We start from the raw sequence: 25,834 nt of genomic DNA, 5'->3' as shown, positions 1-25,834 counted from the left end.
AAAGTAATTCATTAATTTTAGCAAAGAAATAGAAGGCAGAAAAGGTTGTTCCAATATTATTTATTGACCTAAAAATTCAAATATAATCTTATATCCCAGTATAGTAATTTCAAATATATGAGATTATGTCTGTACGTCTATACAAACGATTACATTTTTATTATGTCTTCTCAAATTTCATTTGTTTCTTTAATTTTTGATTACAAAAAGAAGAAAAAAATACATGAAAGTAGTTTAACAAAAAAGTGAAAAAAAAGAAAAAGAGTGTTAATATATCATTATAACAAACAATTTCAATTCTATATATACTTACCTAATACAAATATTATTCAATACATATGTATTTCTAATAGCTTTATATGACTATCATGTTGTTTTTCTTTAACCTACTGTATTTTGTATAAATGAATCCTATATTTCATTATACTTGCTAATACAAAGTCTACGTCTATAGGCGATCTGCTCATAAGTGGCAAGTGCAGTCAGGTCTCGCAAGCAGGTCTTCAGTCCATTGAATAAATGGGGCCATACTTTTATCTTTCCAATACTGCAATATCAGCTTTTTGGCCATAGTAAGGGCATGGAGATTCCATTTACATTGTCCAGATATCAAATTCCATGTACTAGGTATAGAGTTCAAAAGAATAATCCTCTGAACATTTTAACTTTTGTTGCACAATCATATTTATATAGTCCACTATTTTCTCCCAAAACTTGTTAAGTATAGGACATTGTAGAAACATATCTTTAAAGAGGCATTGTCCTTATTACATCTCCAACAAAATGCTGTTTTTGACAGTCCTTTTCTATACAGATGTAATGGAGTCCAATAAATTGTCAATATTATTTTTTGTTGTATAAGTCGTAGTTTAAGGTCCATTGACACTCTTGCTATAGAAGTTAAGACACTCTCCCATTGTCTAGGCAATATAGAAACCTCTAATACTTTATTCCACTCATTCCTTAACATTTGCATATCAAATTGATTTATTGATAACAAATATCTATACAAACTAATAGTAGGTTTTTTAGTTTTAAAGGATTTGACAAGTTGTTCTAATATCTTAGGTGTCTCAGAAGCTGAAAATGCTGCTAGTCCAGACAAAGTTGTTCACAAATGTTGTAACTGTAAATATTGCCATTGGGTTACAGATGATAGATGATATTCATCTCTTAAGACAGAGTACATTTCATCTTCATCATCTATCAGTTGGTCCAAAGTCAATATCCCCCCTTCCATCCAATTTTTTCATATCACCATCTTTTTCCCAATTTTTAAAATTGGATTTTCCCATAAAATCAATTTAGCATGGGAAAAGAGGTCAAACCTTTTTTTATTAGACATTCTATTCCATAGCTTTCTGACTGACAGAATTGTTTCCGGAGATACAAGAGTACTAGTGTATTTAGATCCTAATACTGTCCATCCAACCAAATATGCAATATATGTATATTCCAAAGTCGCCCAAATCAGAAAATTAACACCAATTGTTGGCTTCCAGTATTTAATACTTGACAATAGGTAAGCATGATGATATAGCTCCAGATTTGGAAGACTAAATCCTCCCTCATTAATTGATAATTGCATTTTCTGCAAAGATATTCTCGGAATTGAAGAACCCCATAGAAATTTTCTAAATTAAGAATTTATTTTCTGAAAATATCTGATAATCAAAATATGTAAACTAGCTTCATTTTTTGTAGCCAGACAATATGCAGAATCTTGTAAATTATTATGACCTTAAAGGATGAGATCTTCAAATAAATTGCTGTTAGTGAGATAAGCTTTAGCACCGTTTCCTAAATATCATACTTCAACAGCTTCAGTATTCATGAGGAAAATTTTTCATCACAAATGTATTTTTTGTATAATAAAAATAAAGCATAATAGTGTTGAAAAATTAAAATGTTGACCAGCATTTACCAGCTACAGTCCTCAGGTATGTTTGACTACAATTCCCATACTCCCCAGTCAGCAACAGTGTTTCTGTCATTGCCATTGATCTATCTTAAACTCTGTTCCCTAGACCCAGTAACAATGAAGAAGTTGTTTATAGTGAAGATGATACCACAATTCTGGAAACTGCTCAAGTACAAATAGGATTCCGGTAAGTCACCACATATATTAAGACAGTGTCTACTACAGTTGTAAATATGTGGTGTCTAATGCAGGGTTTTTCCTCCCATCTTCTTAACAGATATGATACAAAGAGCTCAAGCTTTGTGATCATTATGATGCAGTTACAAAATCTTCAGGCTCTTTCAATATCCCTTGGTAGCAAAATGTAAGTAAAATGCTTTTTTGACAATGGTACTTTTGAAGTCTAGGGATTCATTATCAAGTGCATTTATAACATTCAGGTTGCAGGAAGTATAGATATCTGTCAGTCTGAACCTTCTTCCATCTCTGAGTGCTGCAAGTGTTGGCTGCTGGAAAGTGTGTCCAGCCACCCATCTTCATCGGAATTACTAGTGCTCTCATGAGCCTATTAGACATCTGCTGGATAATTGGAGAACAAGATATAATTCTTTCTCAGCAAGGACAGGAATGAAAATGATGGAAGTTTGCCACGTTAACATGTTCTTTTCTTCCTTTTTATATTCCTGGAGTTTTCTCACTGTAGTTTTTCTTGAAGTCTCCCTTTGATTTTGTGGTTCATTCTGTAAAGGATGGCTGCATGCACTTCTTAAGTGGAAAAAAACAACACATTTAAGATTACATTCTCCCTCTCCTGCAGAACTTCTTTCTTAAGGATTCACACCCTTTGTCCTCAGCCCAGAAACATACTATTTCCTTATTTCCTCAAACAAAAATAACCTTCTCTCCCATACATACAGTTCACCTTCTCTGCTGTAGTAGGAAGGTTTTTAAGCTTTGGGATTTCATATTCCATGCCTCCGCACAACATCTGTCAAAAGGCAGGCAGGAGGGTGTGCCTGAATCTAGCCAAATTAAAACAAACAAAGTGGATAGGGGAAATCAGCTTTTTCGGCTTTTATATTCATTAAGTCAGGAGTATTTAGACTTTTTGGCTTTAACAGACTCCAAGAAATAACCTTTAAATAAAATCCATTTGATAGTGAGCAGCGATACTTTTTCAGAAGGAGCTGACCTTAAACTGAACAAACTTTTCCGTCGGGTTTGAGATTTGTATGCTACCTGGAGACATTTTTAAGCATTCATTGTCTGAATGTCTGAGTTGTATTTGCATTTCAAAGAAAACGCAGTTTCATTTTCTCATTTGAAGAGCAGAGCATGAAATGCTGCTTTTACTGGGAGCACTTGTTTCAGCCTGGATGGTTTAATCTGTACAAATATTGATATATTGTGAGAGCTACTATTTACACAGCAATATAATATAGGTCTGCTCCCCAACTTCATTTCATGTTGGAAAATATTGCGTGAGCTTGAAGAGATAGGAAAGCTACACATATTCGTTGACATATGTTTGATTTCATTTTCATCTTTCCCTCTTTTGTTTTCAATGATACATGACGAGTATTCCCACGTTGCTAAATTGTAATGTGGAAAGAAGTAGCCATACTAGGATTTGACGTGGATATAGCATACCTCTGCCCTTATGACAATAATTGAGGGTAAAACCATTTGTTGTCCCTCATACAATAGACATGAGCCAAACTCCAGACAGATGGCTGTCTAATCTCTACCCAAGCGCATCCAATGAAGAGAAGCTCACCATTTCCCTGGGTAATCGTTACCAGAGAGGAATTTCTCTTACTTGTTAGAAAGTTTTTCTAACATTCAGTCAGAATGTGTCTTTCTATAACTTCAATTCATTATTCTGCATCCTGCACAGAGGGAAAATCCCTTTTAGCTGTCTTTTCTCAAGCTCCTTCCAACTCTCTTGATAGAACTTAGTTTCTAGTCCCCAGATCATCTTCATTATCTTCTCTGAACTGGTTTTAATTGTTTTGAGTTTTTATTAAAATGTGATGCCTAGAATTCAGCACAGAAGATGGAGACTGGCCAATACAGAACAAAGTGAAATTATTACTTCTCATGATTTGGAAATTACACTTCTGTTGAAGCAGACTAAAATTGCATTTGTCTTTTTTGCAGCCATATCACACTGCTGGATCATCTTCAGCTTGCAGTCAACTTTTTCAGAAGTCCTGTTACCTAGCCTATATCTCCACATTTATTTTTTCTTCTCTAAGGAACATACCCAGTTAAAACATGAGATAAGGTTCCTTCACTTCCTTCAATATAATGGGATGCAAGGTCTTGTGCTTCCTGCAGAGATTTTCTACTTCCATGGAATACTGTTATAACAATTCTTTGCAGTATGGTTTATCCTAAGAAGTACTGGCAGGAAGGGATCATTGTCAGTGGACTTGATAAGTCTTGGAAATTGTTCTGCCATGTTCCTGACCCTTGCTTCTGGCAGACAGCAGACTTCACAAGCTGATGGGTTGATTTGTCATACATTTATTTCAGTTCCCTGTAGTGGTGAGTCATTAACTACTGTGACTCTTCTGTGACACCCCCCAGAGAACTTTCCTGCTGTCCTCAAGAAAGGAGGAGAGTATGTTTTGAAAATCACTCCACAATGCATCTCTTATTCTGACTCAGGAACAAGGATGGTAGAGTTGCTACCCTCACACAAGCATTGCTGCTATCGCTGTCAAGGATGGCAGTGATACTTTCACCTGTCAGCGACAAGAGCGTTGTGGGAATGAGGCAGGAACTTTTCCTTCCTTTCTCAAAGGCCAGACTCTCCAGCTCATAAAATTTAGCCCACTCACATAAAAAGGGCATTTGTGAATGTGAAGAAAACAGGAAATAATGGAAAGTTAAACCTAGTGCATCAAGGGGCGAAGGGAGCAGCTTATATTTCTTACAAGTTACAACTCCCTGCTTGATAACTCCCATTGTCTCCTCATCCGTTTCACTGTGTTTGGTCCCAGGATTAACCTAGAGTCAACATTCCTGTTTTCAGCTGGAGGAGGAAGAGTTGGAAGCTCTGGTTTCTCCAATGTGACTGGAAGGTCTTTTAGAAGGTTGATATTCCTTTGACACTCCAAAAAGGACATTACTGCCAGATGAAATTTTGTTCTCTTTGGCAATCAAAGCAGAATTGGCCTTTGAGGCAGACAGCTCTACAGCCAGACAGAAGAGAGTAATCTTGCAGCTGGCCAATTTAGCAGATTGCTAACCTTCTGAAAACAACAACTCCAAGTGACATAAAATGTTTGCATAGGAGTTTTTCTTCTGTTTTCCAATGGAAACCACCAGTTTCCTGCTGGATGACCTAGATCCAGCTTCAGCCTGCCTCAGCATTTCCTTCTGTTATGAGGATATGTCTTCAACAAATGACAAGTGGACCATCTCAGAGCTGGGGCAAGCAGCCTGTGTGGATAAGCACTTTGTCATCTTACATGCCAGAGTTACATCCTTTCTTTCTTTTAGGGATACGTCATCATATCTACTGTTCTTTTTTTATTTCCCTGAATGTTCAGTCTGTTTCATCTGTAACTGTTTCTGAATTCAAGTGGTGTAAAAAGCATGCTTCATCTCTTGCTTCTGATTGTTCTCATCCACTGGGCTTGTTCCTTTGTTTGACTGCCTTGCTTTTGGAGGGATGTGTCCACTGTAGTGCCTCCTTTCTTTAAACTCATCTTCTCATCAACAGATGGATCTGTGGTTCCAGTCCTTTACCCCCTCTCCTGTCTTTATGACCCTGCATTTACTGCAGTTATATGCCAGGTCATTTTTCAAGCAGGAAGACAAACACATTGCAAGCATTTCTGCTCACAATTTCAGCCTCTTGTCTTTCACCTACACTTTTGCTTCTTAGGATAACACAGGTGGAAGGTGTTTATTCTTCTTTCCTTCTCAAACTTTCAGATTAGCTAACCATGCACTGTTGATTTAGTGGTAAAATTTGTTAGGGACTGAACTCCTAACAAACTCCCCCCAGCTTGCTAAATCTCCCTGTTTGCTCACTCGGTGAGCTCATCCCCTGGAACCAGGCTGCTTTATATTCCTCTTACAAATTCTGCTTATTCTGCAGGAAAGCACTTGTACCTGTCAGGACACACACCTTGCAATCAGCATTTGTGAATGTGAAATAAATAAGAAATAATGGAAACTCAAACTTAGTGCAGCAGTGGAGGAAGGGAGAAGCTTATATTTCTTTGAAGTTACAATTCCCTGCTTGATGTCTCCCATTGCCTCCTCATCCTTAATTAGGAAAAATATTTTTATGTCATTTCTAAATGTGTATATTGCATAACAAATATGGAAAGACACTTTGTGTTGTGAAGTTAGGTTATCTTTCTATTCTTTTTTTTTTTTACCTTTAGATATTTTAGACTTGCGCTTCTCCCACCTTCAACTGACATCAGCTGTCTGTTCCGAACAAAGGTCCATCCTGCTACTGAACCTGTTTTATTTAGTGAGATGTTCAGAGCAGTTATTTCCCAGGCAGCCTTGCAGCAGAAAACTTTGAGAGTAGATATCTGCTCTGTCAGTAAAAGTCACCAGGAAGAATGTCTAGTAAGTATTCTTTATTATGATGATTGACTTTATCGTGATCTTTTTCCCCCCCTTTTTTTTTGTGGATGGATAAGAGTCTTTTGAGCAATGTATTATCAATCTTTATAGGACTGGGCATAGTCACCTTTGACATAGAGTGATTCTTCTTGCCCCTTTCATGGGAAAAAGAGTAGCAGATTGGAACTGTACTTCCTAAATATTTAAATAGCAAAGTCTTAGTGTAAATATTGCAGCAGGGTGGTATAAATGTTTTTTCTGCTTGCAGCTCTTATTTTATTTCCTGTGCTATGTTTTGCACTGTTTTAGGCCTGCATTGTGGGCTGGTCTAGAAGTGCAGCTAATCTAATATATAGCAACTCAACTGCTGATTGGGATAACTTACTGTACATACATCACACTCATACTAAAACATCTGCATTGCCTGTTGTTCTGCAACTGAGCAGATACAAGACTATATTAGTATTAGTCCTGAAAAGGGAGCAGGTTATTTAAGCATCCTCATATATGTCAGCCTTCCTGGTATTTAATGATCTTAAGAGGAGGTCCTCCATTCTGTGCCGCAGACAGCATAAGTAAGCCTTCTCAGCAGTCTTCTGCAGAACACCGTTCCAATGCTGCCATGTTTTAGATACTCCGTAAAAATTCCATTCTTTCTTTTTGGGGGGCTTCCCACCAACCACTTGCTTCTATTAGTATTTTTAGTCCTTTTAATAACTAGTTTCCTAGCACTGTTTTATAGCATTAACTCTTTCTGGGATTTATGCAAATGAGAAATGGTATACAAATATTTAAATAAATAGTAAATTGAATTTACTTTCCTTGCCCCATTAACTTGAGAGGCTGAAATGCTTGAATAGTTTTTCACACTCAAGCTAATGAAGGAAGCACTTCTTATGCCACTGCAGAGGAAAACTGCAATGCTTTGGTTGTCATAGGTCTCATTTAAATGAAGAAGAGAGAAGATAAATACTTTCTATGTGGGTTTCATGATGATGCAATTTCCTGGGTTAATATTTATTATGGTGAATCTTTTTGAAGAGCAGTCAAGAAATACAATCTGGCCAATTGAAAATCTGTAACTTCCATCCATCCATAACTGTGCTTAATTTATTTGAAAGTGCCTTACAGTGACTTTGGTCCATGGAACTTATGGTTACTACTTCTGAGAAGAGTACTTTCACCCAAGTGTCAGCCAGGAAATTTAACAATCCCATGCTGGGGATTTCCCATGCAAGGCATTGAACCTAGGACCTCATGCATGCAAAGCATGCGTTTGACTTCTGTATAAGTTCAGTGGCAAAGGTGCATCCAGCAAAATTGCCCATTGCCTGTATCATGCCATGTTATCATGGTTAGAAGCAGATTGTTTTATTTTTCTTAATATTATTCAAGTTATTATTACTCCTGCCCAGTTGATGATTGTAAAATAGTAGTGTAATGATTAATAATTTCAGACATCGACAGAGTGTAAAGTGACGGTGCCTGAGGCATTTTTATACAATAAAGCTATCAAAGACTCTAGATATGAGCTTAAATTTTCCTTTCTTGCATATGAAGTCACTTTTTTCCTCATGAAGAAGTTGGACTGAGGCCAACTGTATTTTGCCTCAGGCATTAACCTAGCCAGTGCTTTCTCCTGCATGGATCTATTACACTGATTAAATTTATAGAATATGACTGACTTTTTTCTTTTGGATATATATTATATGTCTGGTCTTTAATTAATCAAATTATCTGTTTATTGTTTTTAATATACCCCTTAAACTTCCCGTTTAATTCATATTGAGCAACACAGAAGAACAATAACAAAAAAACTTTTTAGCAAATAAAATCACAGGAAAAATATATCACAATCTCCTCTGTTTTCTGCCTGCAACTCCCAACTACTCTCTTGGCACTTTAATGCTTTACATTCTTTTATCTTACAAGCCAAGGACTCTTGTGCCTTTAATCCCTCAAGATTTATCACAAACCAGAATTACTTTAACACTTATGCCAACTGCTCTAACTAAATCCCATTCATCTTCCCTCTTTCTTTATCTTTGTGCTTCCCCCTTCACTTTTCATTTTAAAACCTGTTTCTGCAGTTTCCCTCCTGAAAGATAGATGAATGCTATTCATCAGGCTTTTATAGAATGTCCACCTCACACATTACAATATAAACATAATAGAAAAGATCACTGTGCATCATGTGAAAAGTCTTCCTTACTTAATAACTATTAAACTTAGCAGCAGTGTTATTTGACTTCAGTTCCAATATTCATTCTAAATGCTGTGTTTTAATCCAAAAGATATAAACATATAATTGAAATTTTTAATAATTCTTAGATAAAAAGGCTTTTGAGAAATCAAAACAAAATAAAGTTTGCTAAAACTGTACAGAAACATTTTAGTGATTTCATTTGTTTTTACATAAATTAAAATTCTACAACAAATACACATTGCCTTATAGGGTGGAATTCAGATAAGTCTGGGAGATATGTCCTTTTCACATGAGATGTCTACTCTGTGGTATAATTTGCTGGCTTCAAAGCAGACTGTTGAAAAAAGGAATACGAAGCCAAAGAAGTATTCTGTCTTTGTAGCAACCAATCCATCACCTGGTTCCTTGGTAAGTTGATTGCTAGAAAAAATAGTGGCACCAGTCAAATAGTTGTGCCACATGATTATGTATAGCCTCCAGTTGCTGTACAAGTCTCACTGTCATAGTGAATAGAAGGATAATTAGGCTTCTAAAATAAATTATTGCCTCCACTTGACTCTTCCTGCTAGCAGGAATAGCTAAACAAACAATGATTATTATAAATGAATTACTGACTAGTTTGTGAGGAGAGTACAGCAATAAGCCAGAATTCCTTGTTAGAATGCATTGCTAAAAAAAATAAGCAAATGCAAAAAAGCTTTATATACAACTTCTTCACTGTAAGGAACAGCATGTTCATCCTAATGTTCAAACATTATTGGATAGAGTAGGAGGGAATCACATGTAAAGTGCATATTACCACTTTTTTTTTTTAGATTCTAGAAATATTTTTCTAATTACTTTTGTCCATGTTGTTTTTGGAAGGGATTTTATTTATTATATTTAAATGTTAAGTTTTGTTTTAGGGTATGATTTTCACAGTATATGTAATGAATTCTAAGATGATATCATACAGCAACTCAAGTTTTAAATCAGCCTTGAGTGTTTCATGATGTAATCCTAGTCTCTGAAGATGCTTGTGTGGTTGCTAAATCTAATCTGAAAGAAGGCTCTGATATAGCAGTTTTGTGGTTTTGCTAGGCTCAGTCCATGTTGATAGACCAGATGTATTACTGGCATTATTTTAACAATTCAGTATATTTTAGTACAAGTAGAACTGCTTTCCATGTCTTTGTTAGGATGCTGTTTCAGCATTGTTGGAAAGGACATCAGCTGAGCTGCAAGCTGTAGAACAAGAATTGGCAGAGAAGGAGGAGGAAGGGGAGGAAGAAGAGGAAGAGGAGGAAGCACAGGATACACGGGAAACACAAAGTTCTGAGGAAGAATGGTAAGCTGAACTTTTTTTATTTATTGGTTGTTCGCAAGATAGCATTTAAAAATACAAAGCATACAACAAAGCAAAATACAGAATATGTTGCTTCCCATCTGCAGTAGGTAGGTAAGAAAGATAGAAAGAAAACCTATTATTCCTTAGACAACGTGAGGAAGAATGCTTTTTCTGCTGTTTTGTTCAGCAACAAACAAGAACACAACACAAATATTATTTTATAGGGAGGCCAACAAGGAAAATAATGAATTATTTATTAGTTGACTATGGCCTTGCAAATGCTCTTTCAAACATTAGTTTCTATGCAGCTTAGAGAATGGACCCATGCTGTTGCTCCAGTCCAATGCTGTGGTTCTCTCTGTTCATCTCACAGGATGCAACCTAGTGAATGTGCATAGGCATTTACTTTAAGTAGGAGTCCAACAAGTAAGGAAAACACGTGTTTATCAGGCAAACCCTAACTCTAACCCTTCATACCCTATAAGATTAAACAGATATCTCTTCATCCCATATCCCATCCCTTATCTATAAGCAAATCCATAAAACATCAACTTTTCAAACCTGGTGTCAGCAAAAAGTCCATAAAGGGTTGCCAGAACATTGCAAAAGAAAAAAGAAAAGAAAAGAAAAAGTCTCATTTTAACCTTGATCAAATAAACCAACTTTATATTCCTTCCTTTTTACTTCTAACAGTCTTAATCTTTAATTTAATCAAATATTGTCATAGGATTTGGTTTCTTTTCCATTCTTCTTTATCCCATCTCACAGATTTCTTCAAGGCCTTAACAAGCCTCTTTCATAGATCCAATAAGAGGACATTTTCCAGGTCATTCTCTTGGTTTATTATTTGTGTTTCCCTTTTAATTTTTAAAACTTCAGCCAGTTTCTTTTGTATATCCAGTAAAGTGTCCTTTTTCAAATCATTCTCTTGGCCTGGCATTTGTAGTTACACATTCTGTACTTCCTCTGTCTTGTCAGATAAAATTTGTTCCACATCTGTTATTTTTTCATTAACATCTTTTAGACATAGTCTATCCATAGAAGCAGGCATTATTACTGACAGTGTTGATATTGTAGTTACTAATTTATGGCTCCATTCTTCAAAGATCTCCTTTAATATTTCCAATGTTATCATGTTTTGTGTCATTTTGTAATTCCCACTATTAACTGACATGAAGAACAGTCTTATATATTTTTTTCCGCTTAAATATTTAGTCTCCTCTAGTGTCCAGTTTCTAAAATCATCACTTATCTTTTGTTATGACTTGCAATAGCTAGGATAGCCAAAATAAGTCTAATCCCCATAAGAAGTTATTTATTTTTTATAGTTAATTCCAAAATCTTATAGAAAGAGTCAATATTCCAAATTTATCTGGACCCTTGGTCCTTTTATAACTTTTTTAGATCAAAATCTTATTTAGCTTTTTGCTGTTTATTTCAAATTCTTTAAGTTCTTAAGCTTATAATTAATTTTCCTTTTGTTCAGAGTTGAAAATAAACTCACCTGATGAAGACTTTTCAAACTTGTCATTCCGAAGGTCCCTAATAGCTTTAAGATGGTTAATAGGCAATTTCCAAAAGTGATTAGAAAGCAAGGTTTGTGAACTTAGTGTCCTTTAAAAGGCTCTGCCACAGTTGGGAGCAAGATGGCACTCAAACACATGGAAAACTGCTGTCCTACGGTATCTCGCAAGGAGCAGCCATCCAGAGCACATGTGGGCAATCTTCTGTCCTCTCATTACCCAGAGAGGTTTATTTATTTATTTGTTTGTTTGTTTATATTTCAAATTTGTCACCGCCCATCTCACTAAAGAGTGACTCTGTCTACTCACTGGTTCCTTGGTCTTTGCTGTGGTCATCGGCTCTGCCTTTGCAGAGCCATCTTAAGTTCACCAGAACTTCCCCCAGAAGTCAAAAACAAAAGAGCCCATTTTGATTAGAACAAAGGCAGTAGGCCCACATCCCGCATCTTCTCTTCTAAGAAATGCTTATTAATGGTGTATTATCTCTGAAAATGTGAATCACTTCTTTCTAAGCAGCTTTGATCAAATATGTGTCAATTCCCTTGGATTAAGAAGTTCATATAAAAACATCCTAGCTTTTATCAAATTTACCATATGGAGAATTAACTGTATTAAAAAGTTATTACAGTTGCATGCAAAACTTTAGGCTCCTCTGGTCAAAATGTATGTTTCAATGAATCCTTAAGTGAACAAAAGTTGACAATACCTCCACATGACATCATTCTTCAAATTTCAAGCATATTTACCATTTGTATGCAGTTACATATTCAAAATAAGAAAAAAGGACATATGGCAGGTGCAGAAGTTTAATTCCAGTTGATTCAATCTTTCTGTCCTTCCTTTTACTGTAAAGTTGTTAATAAGGCACAGAAAGGTGGTTGACTTGTTGAGCTACGATTAGCCAGGTGAGACATTTACGCAGATGAATGGATACTCTGACTTTCTAACCTTTTAGGATATTATTGTTGTTTTATCTATTTTCAATATCCATGGGCTCCTCTAAGTGGCTGTGTGGAGGGGGAAACTTATAGTTTTATATCTATCCACAGAAATAATCTTGAATATCATATTTACTTTGATTTTTATGATATTCTAGCAGAGTAAATTTATAACAGATCCTTCTGCTTTTCTTGGAGCAGAGAATACTGAAACCATAAAAGTGTTTTAGTAGAATTTTACCACTGGCCAAAATAAGTTGTTGATAATGTCACATCATTTGTATGGATGTTAGGTTCCAAATATGCTCATATTTTTCTTTCTGAATACTTTAGCAATTCAGGGGTAAATTTGTTCTCACAGGCTAGGAATACTGGCAAAAGTATCCAGAGAAATTGTGAATGAAGAAGAGAACAGTATTAAAGGGACAGAAGAAGACAGATGCAGGGATAGCAAGAGACTGAGCTCTAATTTGGAACAGGCAGATGGAATTGAACATGAGAAAGACACCAAATTTACAGAAGTGGATCTCAGCAAACAAACAATAGTATCCCCAATACTGGTGAGTATTTTAAATTACATTTCCTACATGGCCCAGGATATCTTTTATAGTTGAGCATAATGTTTGTCATGGCAAACTTCTTTAAAAGTTTTCAGTTAAATGAACAAACTTAGTGTAGTATGTGATATATTGTATGTAGTGATTTTGAATTGGTACTTTACAGACTTGAAAATGTTTTTGTTTGGATAGTACAGAAAAGAGAAGCAGCAGGAAAAAAAGGTCCTTACAGCAGCCACAGAAAAATATTCAGCTTGCTAGTTAACATTTAATGCTTATTTGTTCGATAATTCATGTTTAATAATGGATGTTTTAAATATTTAATAGGTTATTTAATGTTTAAATTATACTAACATACACACTTAATATTTTTATTTTTGCAATTGTTTTGAAGTTTTAATAATAAGGGCTGAGCTCTTAAAAACAATGCTGGAAGGGGGGGTGTATGATAGATGGATGGGTGAATCAGTTTGTTTCCAGTCCGTGTAAATTTTACATATGTTCATTTATAAGTCTGTTATGCTCTGTTTCTTTTTAATCTGCAATTTTTAAAAATAATCCATATAAAAATCTGTATTTAAGTATTTACATTTGTCTATATTTTTCTCAAAAAATACATATATGATTTGGGATTTTTTTAAAGCCTGGAATTTAGATCTGCAAATCCAGCATTTAGAAAATTATGAAAACTGAAGGATTAGTACCTTTCAGTACACACATTTCACCAGAAAGTGTGAATCAGTATGTTTCTCTTCAAATGTACACTACGCACAATGCTCAGGCATTCAGTATGTTATAGGCCTAAGCACTGACACTTAATCCAAGAAATGGATTAAATAATTTAAAATATTGCTATCAATTTAAAATGTGTGCCCCCCCCCCGTTAAATCAAACAATATATATGAAGGGTTTTTTTTAAGTTTAATACAGTATCTATAGCTGCCACACACCATTATAGGAAGAGGTCTTCCCTTCTCTCATATGAAGGAACAATTTCTAAGATGGTTCCAGGCTAGAAATGCTAGAAGCTACAGTTACAACACATTAAGATCCAGTGAAGTGTAGTTGTTGAGACATTGGATTTGGAACAGGGAAACTGGGAAATTGGGTCTCCACAATACCTACTTGGTGACTTTTGGCCAGTCACTTTTTTTCATACAAATGAACACACAAACTTGCGGAGACAAAAGTAGGGGAAATCCCTATGTGTATCATGTTAGGCTCCCCAAGAAAAGATGGGATGTAAATAGAATATATAAAAATACATAAATAACTCAAAGATTACAGATATTGCTATATGCATTTGCAGATCTAATTAAATAAAATATTTATTATTAATCAATTAAGAATTCTTGAATTGGGTAACAATTATAGTATTCCCTGAACAGTCTTTCCTGCTATGATGAAATTGATTAAGGATGCCAGGATTCATATGTAAAGCTCCTGTTTTGTACTTTTCAATATCCATAGTAATAAATATATCTATAATTGCAAATATTCCAAGAGTGGAAGGCTCAAAGAACCAGTCATTCAAAATATGAGATTAGCACATTAATGGAAAACTGATGTAAATACTAAGTTTGCTACATTTTCCATGCAGCATTTTTATATTGTTAACATTGCAAGGGCTTTATATAGATTATATACACATGGACATAGCAAACAACTCAGAAAGTACTGCTTAGGAATAAGCAATGAACTGGATTCTTTAAAGCTAGAATCCTAATCAATGCTATGTTGTATACTTAACAGGGGTATTCTAGCAAGAAGGCTGAAGTGTATATCATTTTACTTCCTTTGAAAATAAATGATTATTGATAGTTTCTTCTTGAAATAATTTGATTAAGCACATGCTTACTCTGATCTTGAATTACATGAACATTAACAGAAGAAATTGGATTATGCTTCTACAGTATAATGGAAAACATTTGAAAGGTTTAGAAGTCTAATTCAACAGTTCAGATTCATTTTGTCATCCTGTTTTTTTGGGAAAGCGTGTAGTCAAAGGTAGAGTTCTAGTATTCATACAAAAGGTCCTACATTCAATCCATGTGCAGCTAGTGAAGATTTCTGCATGAAACCCTAGATAGCCATTGCCAGTTACTCTAGATGAAAACCCCAAAGCCCCAGCCAGCGTGTCAATGGCAAGGGATGTCGAAAGTTGTACTTCAACAGCAGGAAGTCTACAGATGCTATACTATGATGCTGAGCAAGAGAGTCCAGTTTTTTCTATGTTTTTATGTTTATTTGTTAACAGCTATTTTTTTCCCAATAGTAATTTCATCACTTCTGAATAAGGCAATGGCATTCCTAAAAGCACGGTAGTAATCATTGCTTAAAAGAAATCCTAGTTCTGGTTTTAAATGGACAAGGGATTTGTTTGTTTAGAATGAACTCATTTTAAGAATCCTGAAAAGCTTTTCCCAGTAGCAAATCCACAAACATCTAGATTGAGGTTAGTGTAGGTCAGAAACCTTCAATAAGAAATATTATATGAATATATTGTTATAAAAAAGGTGCAATATGTGGTGCTTTATCTAGTAAAATATACAATGTGTCCCAAATGAAAGAAAGAATTTCATTCTATTCTTCTGGAGCACAAAATGCCTGTCTACTTTTTATTTTTTTAAAAATTAATGTATTTTGAGCCTTGGTCTTTGGTCTGAATTTAGCTTATCTGTGTTAAAATGCAATAAATCAACAAACTTGATATAAGGGTTTTGGTTTTCATTAGAAGTAATGTATAGTATATCCACAGGTTGATAGGGAAACAAATACAGAGGATAGGGCTGAGTGTGTAGCTATACGACCCAAGGACAAAGCCAGCCTGAAGACTCAACAGCATCCCTTTGTCAGGAACAGCATGCTAGTACGTTCACAGACATTCTCTCCAGGCGAGCGGAACCAGTACATCTGTAGGGTAAGATGAAGAGTGCTCTCAATGAACTCTTACTAACTAAAGACTCATTTAATTTCTTTGGCAGTGGCTCGTTGCTGGCAGTGGGCCACCTCTGGAGAACTTGGTGTCCATCTGTCAGCTGTGAGACTATGGAAAATTATTGTTTTCACCTGTAAAATAATCTGGAACTTCTCAACTATTTGGATGTTAGCATTTATCTCTTTGTATTAAGCTAGAATGAAGTTGTTGCAATTGACATTCCTTCACTGTCCCCCCCGCCCCACTCACATACAAACACATGGTTTGAACAGGATGCTAAGGCATGAATTGTTTAACCATGATTTACTGAAGACAATTACAATTGGCTCAGTTTGCACCATATGCTACTTTTAGTAGAATGTATGAACCCAGTCATTCTTTCTGAATAGTCCTGTGTAGAATTGGCTTGCAGATGCCTAAAATTAAGTATTATTATTTTTTACTATTGATACCCATTTCAGTACAAATATTTATATTTGTTTTGCTGTTTTATGACAATTCTAGCAGCATGTAATTTTTGAATTATGACTTGCAACATGAAAATAGCACTTATTCTAAGAATACTTTCTCAAAAGTATCCTTCTGGAAGAAAGTTCAACAAATCAGATTCTATCTGCTTTTTACTTTTGATGCAAATGAAGCATAAACTTCAAATAAAGCTATTGTGTGCATGTGAAATCTGAAACAATATCATCACACAAGAGGGATAAAATATCAGAGACTATATACATATGAATCATCAAGTAATCTGCCTTTCAGTATTTTCAACATTTATTTGTCCTCCAATACAAGAGGGTTTTTCACTGTGGTCTCTGTGAATCATACCTATGGATATCTGGGTTTGCACAGTGCTCTTCTGAGAATTTTCTAAAGCTGAGAGAGACTTCTAGTAGGAAACTACCCTATGCTGAAAGTGTGTGTGCGTGCATGTGCTTGCTTATATATAAAAATATAATATATAAAAATATAAAATATATATATATATATATATATATATATATATATATATAATTTTATATATTATATATTTATTTTTATAATTTATAGTAAAAATTATAAAAATTTAATAAAATATAAATATATAAAATTTATTTTAAAAATTATATATATGTGTGTATGTGTATGTGTTTGTCTTCCATTGTCCTTTCAGTTTATCTTTGACTGCAGTAGTGGGTTCCCCTCCAGGATTTCTTTGACACTGTAACAGCAAATTGTTCTCCTAATACAAATATCTGCTTAAAGAAGAGCACGTAATTGAGGCTTGTCCCTACTGCCAGGGTTTTACAAAACAGAGTGGAAGGAATGGATCATTTCAAGATAGGGCTTCATTGTGGATGGAATGAACTCTTCCATTCAAATTCCCCATATACCAGGATGATCAATCAATCCCAACAAAGATCTGTAAAAAAAAACCCCAAGAACAAAACAAACCAAATGTAAGAAGAAAAAGAGAATCAAGCATGATCACTTTGTATGGTCCAATGCATCACTTCCTTCAATTCTAACTCAAGAAACCAGTCATGTCCATTGATACAGATTTTCATTTATTCAATAATGAGAATCCTTGTTGTACAAAATCTTTTTCCTCTCAGATCACTCACACTTTGTATTCCACACTGCAAGAAGCAATTTGGGATTTATCTGTTACATGTTCACACCAATCAGTCCAGTTCAAAGATAAAACCAGTCATGACAACACTCACCACATATATTATCATCCCCTAGGGCCATGTCAATCCTAGTTCACACCCCTCCAACTAGGATGCCACATTTGTTGCCAGTAGTAAAAAAACAAAACAGAACAGTCTTGTTAACAGAATCTATCTCATTAACCAAAATCAAAAAGTGAATATTTTTCTGGATATTCAGTTATTGATGAATTGTGACTTTTTATCAGTACTGCATTAATTATTATCTCTGATCCAAAACTATGGTCAAATCCAACAGAACATGCAGTAGTTATTTTTGCTAGTTTTAATAATAGCTTTTTTGTTCTAATTCTGTCCACGTTGTTTCAATTAATATCTGTTCTGTTTTGACAGTTGAATCGAAGTGATAGCGATAGCTCAACGCTGGCCAAAAAACCTCTCTTTGTGAGAAATTCCACAGAACGGCGGAGCTTGAGAGTTAAAAGGGTATGTGTTGTTTGACCATTTACTACTCATTTCTCTATATATTTTTTTTCAAATACTGTGCTATATAATAAAGGTTTGTTTGTAAACTTAACTGGTGTGCATGCTACACAAATAGGTATGCATGCACACATTCTTATTGAAGAAATAGGTCATTATCCTGCTTCTTCTCTTTTTCCAAGATCTCATTCTGGTAAACAGGAAATGGGGTTATTTCTTTGAGAACAAGGAGTAGCAGACATGTGTTTTGACACTGCATTTCCCCTTTTTTCATGCCACAGAATTTTCATAGTAAAACTCTGGGCATCTACAGGATTTTTCCAGGGTAAGAGTAAAGCTGCAAATAGTGTAGTTAGTGTGCCATTAAAATATACTTTTCAATTGTTCTTGTATGTGTACCATTGGATATTTTTGGCAACCTTTTTCATAAATTTGACAATGCCACCTGATTTGTCAAGAAAATTGGGACTTGGACATGGAAAGCTGCTGTATACAAGTTCAGATCATTGTCCCTTTAATTCAGTATTGTCTAAACTTACTCCCCAGAGATATAGATTGGAATCTTTCCCAGCCCTACCTGGAAAGATTAAATCTGAGACTTCCTGCACGCAAAGCAAAGACTGAATATAACTGAATATAACTCTTTCCTTCAAATTAGAAATTTATCATAGCAGCCTGTTGCAAATGCTTTTTATTTTAATTTAATTTAATATTTCAATTTTGAGGCCACCTGACTCCACTGCAATTCTGAGCATCTTATAATTAAAAGAGGATTATAAAGAAAACTACATATATCAAAGAAAGTGGGGATGGGGAGAAATGAATATACTTGACCAGAATTTTACTTGCACATTGTTAATCAGACACTTTTTTCATCAGCTAACAAATTTATATTGCACACCTGCTCTTAGAACTGTATTTGTTCCTGGAACTGTGAATGTTACGTTTTTTTTTGTTTTTTGTTTTTTAAAGATTGTCTCAATAGTGTCAGAGAACAGGCCTATCATTTCTAGCAGTTGTAGTGACAAAAGCCTGGGCAGCAAGTCTACTAAGATTAATAGATCCATCATGGACAAGTTATACTCTATTCTTTTTCAGCTGGTAAAGCTGGGATCCAGACAATATACTTCCAACTAAATTCCAAGGAAACTGATATGTTCTCAAACAGTGTTTTATTGATGTCAGCCATAGACTGATGCTTAATTTCAATTACATAGAACCCCTCCCCATCATTTAAAAGGCAGAACAAGCTAATCACTTTGAGCACCATTTGGGGGGAAAGGTGGGATGCAAATTTAACAAAAAATAAATACTTCCCTTGGCTTCCTTTAACTATGTAATGATGTTGGATCTAGCATAAATTTACCCATAGGCTTGCTTTCCAAAAAACATACAAGAGTTTCCGTAACTTCATAACAGAGTTCTTTATAGTACATGAGAATACAGTACATGAATTTCTGAGCAGCCATATATTATACAGCCTGCATTAAGAGAGAGGAGAGACCCTGAGAAAACAAAGTTTTCTTGCTTACTTAACACTATATATACATACACTAGGAGCTTCCCTCAATCTTTAATAAATTGCATAGCTGCTGCAGTTTTCCCACTTATATTTCCCTAAGCAAAAACCATTCTAGGAGACTGGATAACAGACATGGAACTAATAAGAAAAGCCTCTTGGAGCAGGGCATTGTTTCATCTACTCCATGGAGTGGCTCAGGGGATGCGGTTGAGAAGCTTACAAGCCTGGACTGCAGGGCTCTAACTCCCTTTGCCTGATGTTGCCCAGCCAACTGCAGTCAAGGCATGCTGCTGAAGGATTCAGCAGGTAATAAAAAGCTTTGGTTATTAATGGTCATTGGTTGCATGATCTTCCATGAACCTTTCCAATCCCTTTTAAAAACCTCCAAATTGACAGTCTACCACAACTGCTGGCAGTGAACTCCAGTATAACTAAGAGTTGTGTAAAATATGTTCCTCTTGTTGATCCTGAATCTCCTCTGTAACATTATATAACATTTCTTTCTTCCATAAATGGGCATAGCACTAGAGGTATATTTTGAGGGCTGGTAGACCTCAGAGTTTCTCAGCCACTGCCCTGCTGCTTGCTAGAGGTGTATAGTAATGAAGGATGTTACTTGCGTGCTTTAGCAGGATAGCGTTTTAAAAAGTTCACAATTTTTTTTAAAGCCAGACTTTTTTAAAATTTCAGAGTTAGAAATATTACAAGCTCCTGTTTTTTTGTTTTTGTTTTTTGAGGAATACACCTCAGTCCAAGCTGTACCAAAAACATTGCCTTTTGATATTAAAATAAAGTTTAAAGATGCTGTAGAATGTGTTTTTAGTGAGTTATCTCATTCATGTTGCCTAAGATTGTTTATGATTTATGATTACAGATCGTTACCTTATAAGGATTAAAAAACACTCCAGTTCCATAAAGACAACTGCAAAATTGAGGCTCCTTAGAGTTTAGTCTGATACAACTATGTTTGTATAAAAATAGTACCTTAGTGCCCATAGCAAATTTGTCATGTTTCACATGGGTATTCAGCTGTGTTCACGCAGGGCATGTATTATATTATATTCTTATTTTCTGGAATTCCTGACAACTGTAGCCTACTTGCCAGTCCAACCTGCGAAGAGCAACACGAGAGCGCCTGGTCCGTACTTCTCTTGACTTGGAGCTAGATCTTCAGGCTTCCCGAACCCGACAGAGTCGCCTGAATGATGAACTGCAGACACTTCGTGCTCTTAGGCAGAAGTTAGAAGAGATGAAAGCAACAGGTCAGACAGAACTTCCTCCATGTGTTTTGGAGGATGAAAGATTCCAAAAGCTTTTGAAGCGAGCTGAAAAAGAGGTATGAACATGAACTAAATAAAAAAGAAGCAAATGTATGATGTGCATTTTTGAAATTCCATGTGTTCAAATGAGATTGAAATCCTCAGAACATATACAATCTCTATATCATGGGTTCTATCTATCTATCTATCTATCTATCTATCTATCTATCTATCTATCTATCTATCTATCGATATTTCTAACTACCAAGTACTGATTTATATGGAGTTTTGGTGGTTTTAAATGTTCAGATCTCAGTGGCTCGTTGCCCTAGATGAGTCCAGGCATTTAAACAAAATGTTCAGCAAAATGAATACTGGTTTAATGTTCTAAACTGTTTTTCCACTGCATATAGCCTGCAGTGAGTTTTTTGCTGAGAACTTTCCTATTTTTCCTACTATGTGATGCTACTTCAGAACTGATCAGTATAGCTCAAATTATTGATCCCAATATTCATGATGGTGATTTAATCCAATTTAGTAATTAAATGCTCTTAGATATCAGTAAACACAGAATTGCCTTGGGAAGATTAGTTTTAGATATCAAAGGGGCTCAGGAGGTTTCTGTTTTTAACAAGAGGATAGCTACTTTTTTTTAAGGATTCATTTCCATTCTGCCTTTAAGAAATTGTTTCCTAGTTTTTAAAAACATTTAAAAATTTGGCAGAGCTGTTTGTAAGACTGCTGCCTTGAAGCAAGATACAGAAAGATCATGTTGTCTCAAATAAGGAAAAGCCAAATAATTAAAGCTGGGTTTTTTTATTAAACAACTTTCTGCTACTTTGAATGACTAAATATCGGCAAAACTCACAGCAATTTTTAGATTCCTAAGAAATTTCATTATGACCAAACTCACATCATCCTATGCTGGCAGAAGCTTGCTTAATAAAAGATTGGCCTTTCTGGCAGGAAAAGAAATATATAAAATTTTGCTGATATAATTAAAATGAGTTTGACATATAGGAGATCCAGAATACACCTGTATCTTCCACCCTCAATATTTTTAAAAGTGTCTTTTTTTTCTCTCCTTTCCTCACCTCTTGAAACCTAGATTGGGTTTTTGTTTGTTTGATTGATTGTTTAGCAAAAACAATACCCTGTCCCATGCCAGACTGACTGCACCAATGATGCCCACAGTCATCTTGGACCAAGGGTGTAGTGAAATAGGATTGTTTTCACGTGTTGTAAAAAAACAGGAAAGTGGAAAGCAAGTTCCATAACATAGGGGTTACTATAGAAAAGACCTGTTGTCTTGCCCACACCCATTTACCTTATGAGAAGGGGAGTCTCTCTCTTTCTAAATGACTGAACCAGATTGGAAATAGACACACTAGCACTGCGACGTCTGTTTTTAATGTTTTGGTGCCCTCTTCAGTTGTATCATTTACAGAAGCAGGCCTACCATAGGAATACTGTACCTATTAAAATGCAAAAGTCAGTAAACACTTTTAAGGCTTTTAGTACACTAATATAAAAAGTTAAGAGAGGTATTAAAGCAGTGAAATACTTTATTAACACAACAGGAGGGCATTTAACAAAACTAATCAACATCACAGGAAGCAGATAAATGAAATATAATTTAGATTGTGATATTATATACTTTTAATTGTCAGAAGAGTTTTTAAATCCTTGGCTAAAGACTGATTATAAAATTCTGGCTGTATTTGTTTCTTAGCTCATCCGAAGGGTAATTAGATAGCTTATTGGTTATGCAAAGCCACTTTGGCATGCAAGGTTTTGCATGACCTGGTGTCTTATTTAGATGCTGTTAATCCATCTACAGGTCTTAATAGGAGGGTTGGCATGCTAATGGAGCTTCTGTTTGGGACATCACTTTCTGGTGTACAAACATTAGCACATGGATTACAGTCCCATTGAAGAAACTGTCAAGAATTAGGTAGACCTTTTCATTCGCTCAACGTTTTAATTAAATCAGCCCAAAGTCATTTCCAGTGCCAAAATGTCTTTCCTTTTATTTCTGCTGAAGATTGTTTGCAAGATGCTATTTTCCAGCTTACTTAAGTCCTCTACCATATTGTCAGTTATGAAATGTTGGTTGTAATATTTTTCCACTAGGCTGAACAATCAAAGGAGAAAAAGAAACAGGGGTTAAATGCAGAAAAATTGATGAGGAAAGCTTCAAAAGATGTGTGTCGATTACGAGAGCAAAGCCAGAAAGTGCCGCTACAGGTGCAGTCTTTCAGGTGAAGATAAATTATATCTCTTTGGGCTTTGTAAAGATATTCAGCAATTTCAACATTGACTTTTTCAACTTCAGTTTATTTATTTATTTATCAAATTTGTCACCACCCATCTCGTTGAACGGCTATAATATATAGTTCTAGAATTAGACAATGCTCCAGCATTAATTCAGGGAAACATATTTTAAGATTCATAGTTGCATATAGCTTTCCCACATCTATGAGTATGGTCCCAGGATTCTTCCGAAAGTTTGTGGCCAAATTGTAATTTTAAAAGTGACAGTGTTACACACATATGGAGTAGTTTTTGTCTTGGCACTACCCATTTTTGAAATGTGGTCCATGGCAAGTCCAAGTGCATGCTTAGTTCTAAAATAGATTAGAACATGTATAGCATATTCCTTTTCTTCAGGAGAAGGAGAAAAAGTAATAGTACTAGCAGCAGCAGCAATAGTGTTGGTGGTTGTGTGTGTGAATTACATTTCAGTGGTTTTCAATAATTAGAGGTGGAAAACATGTGAAGCAAATAAATGTAATTCACACTTGGACTGGACTCCAGCTCTGATAGGTATAGCAAAAGGTATAAATAGTCTGCAATAAATCCTCACCAAAGTTTCAGCCATTTACAAGACAAATTAATTGTGAAGTAGACAAAGAGTCAAGGTTTAGCTTTGTGGTCCCCTTGACCAAAAACAGCTCTTTGAGTAAAGAAGGAATGTGTTTTTTTTCCAGTGACAAGTAAAATATACTTGTTTTATGTCTGTTATCCATTAAAAATAAATTCACTATCATTTTCCTGAAATATTTATAGGGTGGGCAAAGGATCATATCAGGTCTGGTATATGAATGTGATAATTTGAATGAGTAGGTATTATATTCAGAGATAGTTTGAAGAAATATATTATCTACTATTTGTATCAAGGATAGGATTAGAGAAAAAGTTTAATCATATTTTAGGAAGCTCCTGTCCAATTAACAAGAAATTATTTACACCGGAGGAATAGCACGCTGACTATCAATAGTCAGTTTTTCCTAAGTAATTCACCTGGCTAGAAACACACTGATAAAATAGTGCTTATAGTTCAAATTAAAATCATGGCCATTTTAGTTATTGAAAAACTTCCCTGACCTCTTCCCTAACTGGTAGCCAATCTTACTTTGTAACCATTAGCTAAGGGAATTGTTACAAAATTAAGAGAGCTCATCCACAGTAAATGTTATTACTCACCACCTCCTTGACCCAGCCCCCAAGGCAGCTGAATAGTTGTTAAGAAATGTCCTAACAATGGATCTTGAGGCAGGCTGAAGTCAGATCACGGTAATTTGGCAAGAAAGTAGCATTTTCCATCAGAAAACAGAAGATCTAAAAGAACATCTTATGTCATGTAGAGGAGTCTTCACAGGGTCAGTGACCTGCAGCTGGTATACTGCATGACTATTCCTTCCCATATGACCACAGGGCTCTATGTGTCCATGGCCATTCCTGCTTTGGCTGCTACAGAGAACAGAAGAGGTGGCGTATTTTGTTTTTGTCTCAAGAAATACTGACCTTGTATAAGTTCTTCCATGAGGTCGCTAGTCCCATTGGTAAGCTCCAGCTGGGGAATATTCCACTGTCTGTTTGGTCATTTCCCCACCCAGAATTTGGTTGGGTTGTCCCCCTGAAAACAAAGGGTAGGTCAGATCACTGTATCCATCTGGATCACAGTGATTGGCTGCTGCCAGAATTAACCCAGCAAATGTATCTAAGGGGAGTGACAACTGTAAAGCATACAAGCAGCAATGACCACACACGTCCAGTCTTAAAAACAAACCTTGAAAAAGCACACAGTCTAGAATCAAGCTTCATGCCTCCAAGGAACCCAGCACAGCTGAGAAGTTATGTGAGTAGAGTTGGGTACCAGTCGCCAAGTTTATTATTTTGCCAGCGCACAAATTGGAGTCTGCTGATTTGATATGTGGACCTACTCTTCACGTTGCTATGGTTCCAGGGTGCTCAGAATTAGCAAATGGTAATTGAATAATCTGTTCCTTTCACTACTCCCTACTTCAGCAGCAGAGCCATAATTCTCATCCCTGGGTCACAGTAAGAGTAATGTTGTAGGAGCAACATTTTTCAGAACAAGATATTTTCCCCCCCATCTTCAGGATGGGAGGAAGACACATCAATTGGACCAGCAGGGGAAGCAGGGAATGACCCCTAAGTTTGCAATGAATCAAGGCCTCCAGCACAACAGATTCACAATAATCATTTCTCTTATTTCTTAGGACCATTTGAATTGGACTCACTACCCCCACTCTTTCCTGTTCATTTCCCCATTAGGATTCCTTTACATGTTTACATTCTCCCAGCTGTAAGGAATGCTTTAGAACAATTATTTCACAGAACTAAAGAGTCTCTTAGTCAAGTGAAGAAATGAGTTTACAGGCTCTAAAGTGGCTAGGACTTATCATCCCACCCCCTGCGCTACATTCAGTCCCCCAGCAACCCAAGGTTGTACTGCAAAATTCAATGGCAAACTAGCCAATTTTCATCTGCCTGATTTTGTTGGTTTTTTCCCTCAAAAATAATGGTGAGTGAGAGTCCTCTGCAAGGAAAACTACTCCCATTTTCACTTTTAAAACACTCTAAATCCTTCCAAATGATCCAAAATTCA

General features: G+C 35.6%; 1 protein-coding gene across 3 annotated transcripts in view; it reads left to right on the top strand.

Annotated features, from left to right (window-relative positions):
* Nucleotides 1–25,834, top strand: part of WWC2 (WW and C2 domain containing 2) — a 183,977-nt gene that overhangs the window by 145,081 nt on the left and 13,062 nt on the right. For all 3 annotated transcript variants that reach the window (XM_088131912.1, XM_007435035.3, XM_088131915.1), the window contains 10 exons: nucleotides 2,028–2,108; nucleotides 2,199–2,285; nucleotides 6,328–6,520; nucleotides 8,973–9,131; nucleotides 9,902–10,050; nucleotides 12,873–13,071; nucleotides 15,827–15,988; nucleotides 18,049–18,141; nucleotides 20,754–20,996; nucleotides 23,053–23,180. In XM_088131912.1, the coding sequence (XP_087988038.1) occupies nucleotides 2,028–2,108; nucleotides 2,199–2,285; nucleotides 6,328–6,520; nucleotides 8,973–9,131; nucleotides 9,902–10,050; nucleotides 12,873–13,071; nucleotides 15,827–15,988; nucleotides 18,049–18,141; nucleotides 20,754–20,996; nucleotides 23,053–23,180 (1,494 nt within the window). The remainder of the gene's footprint in view (nucleotides 1–2,027; nucleotides 2,109–2,198; nucleotides 2,286–6,327; nucleotides 6,521–8,972; nucleotides 9,132–9,901; nucleotides 10,051–12,872; nucleotides 13,072–15,826; nucleotides 15,989–18,048; nucleotides 18,142–20,753; nucleotides 20,997–23,052; nucleotides 23,181–25,834) is intronic.

The sequence above is a fragment of the Python bivittatus genome, unplaced genomic scaffold (genome assembly GCF_059951505.1).
Source record: "Python bivittatus isolate LINGU-HERP-01145 unplaced genomic scaffold, Pbiv_v1 ctg000070_np1212, whole genome shotgun sequence".
Lineage (NCBI taxonomy): Eukaryota > Metazoa > Chordata > Lepidosauria > Squamata > Pythonidae > Python > Python bivittatus.
The sequence above is the reverse complement of the archived record's forward strand: the minus strand, read 5'-3'. Positions and strand labels throughout refer to the sequence as shown.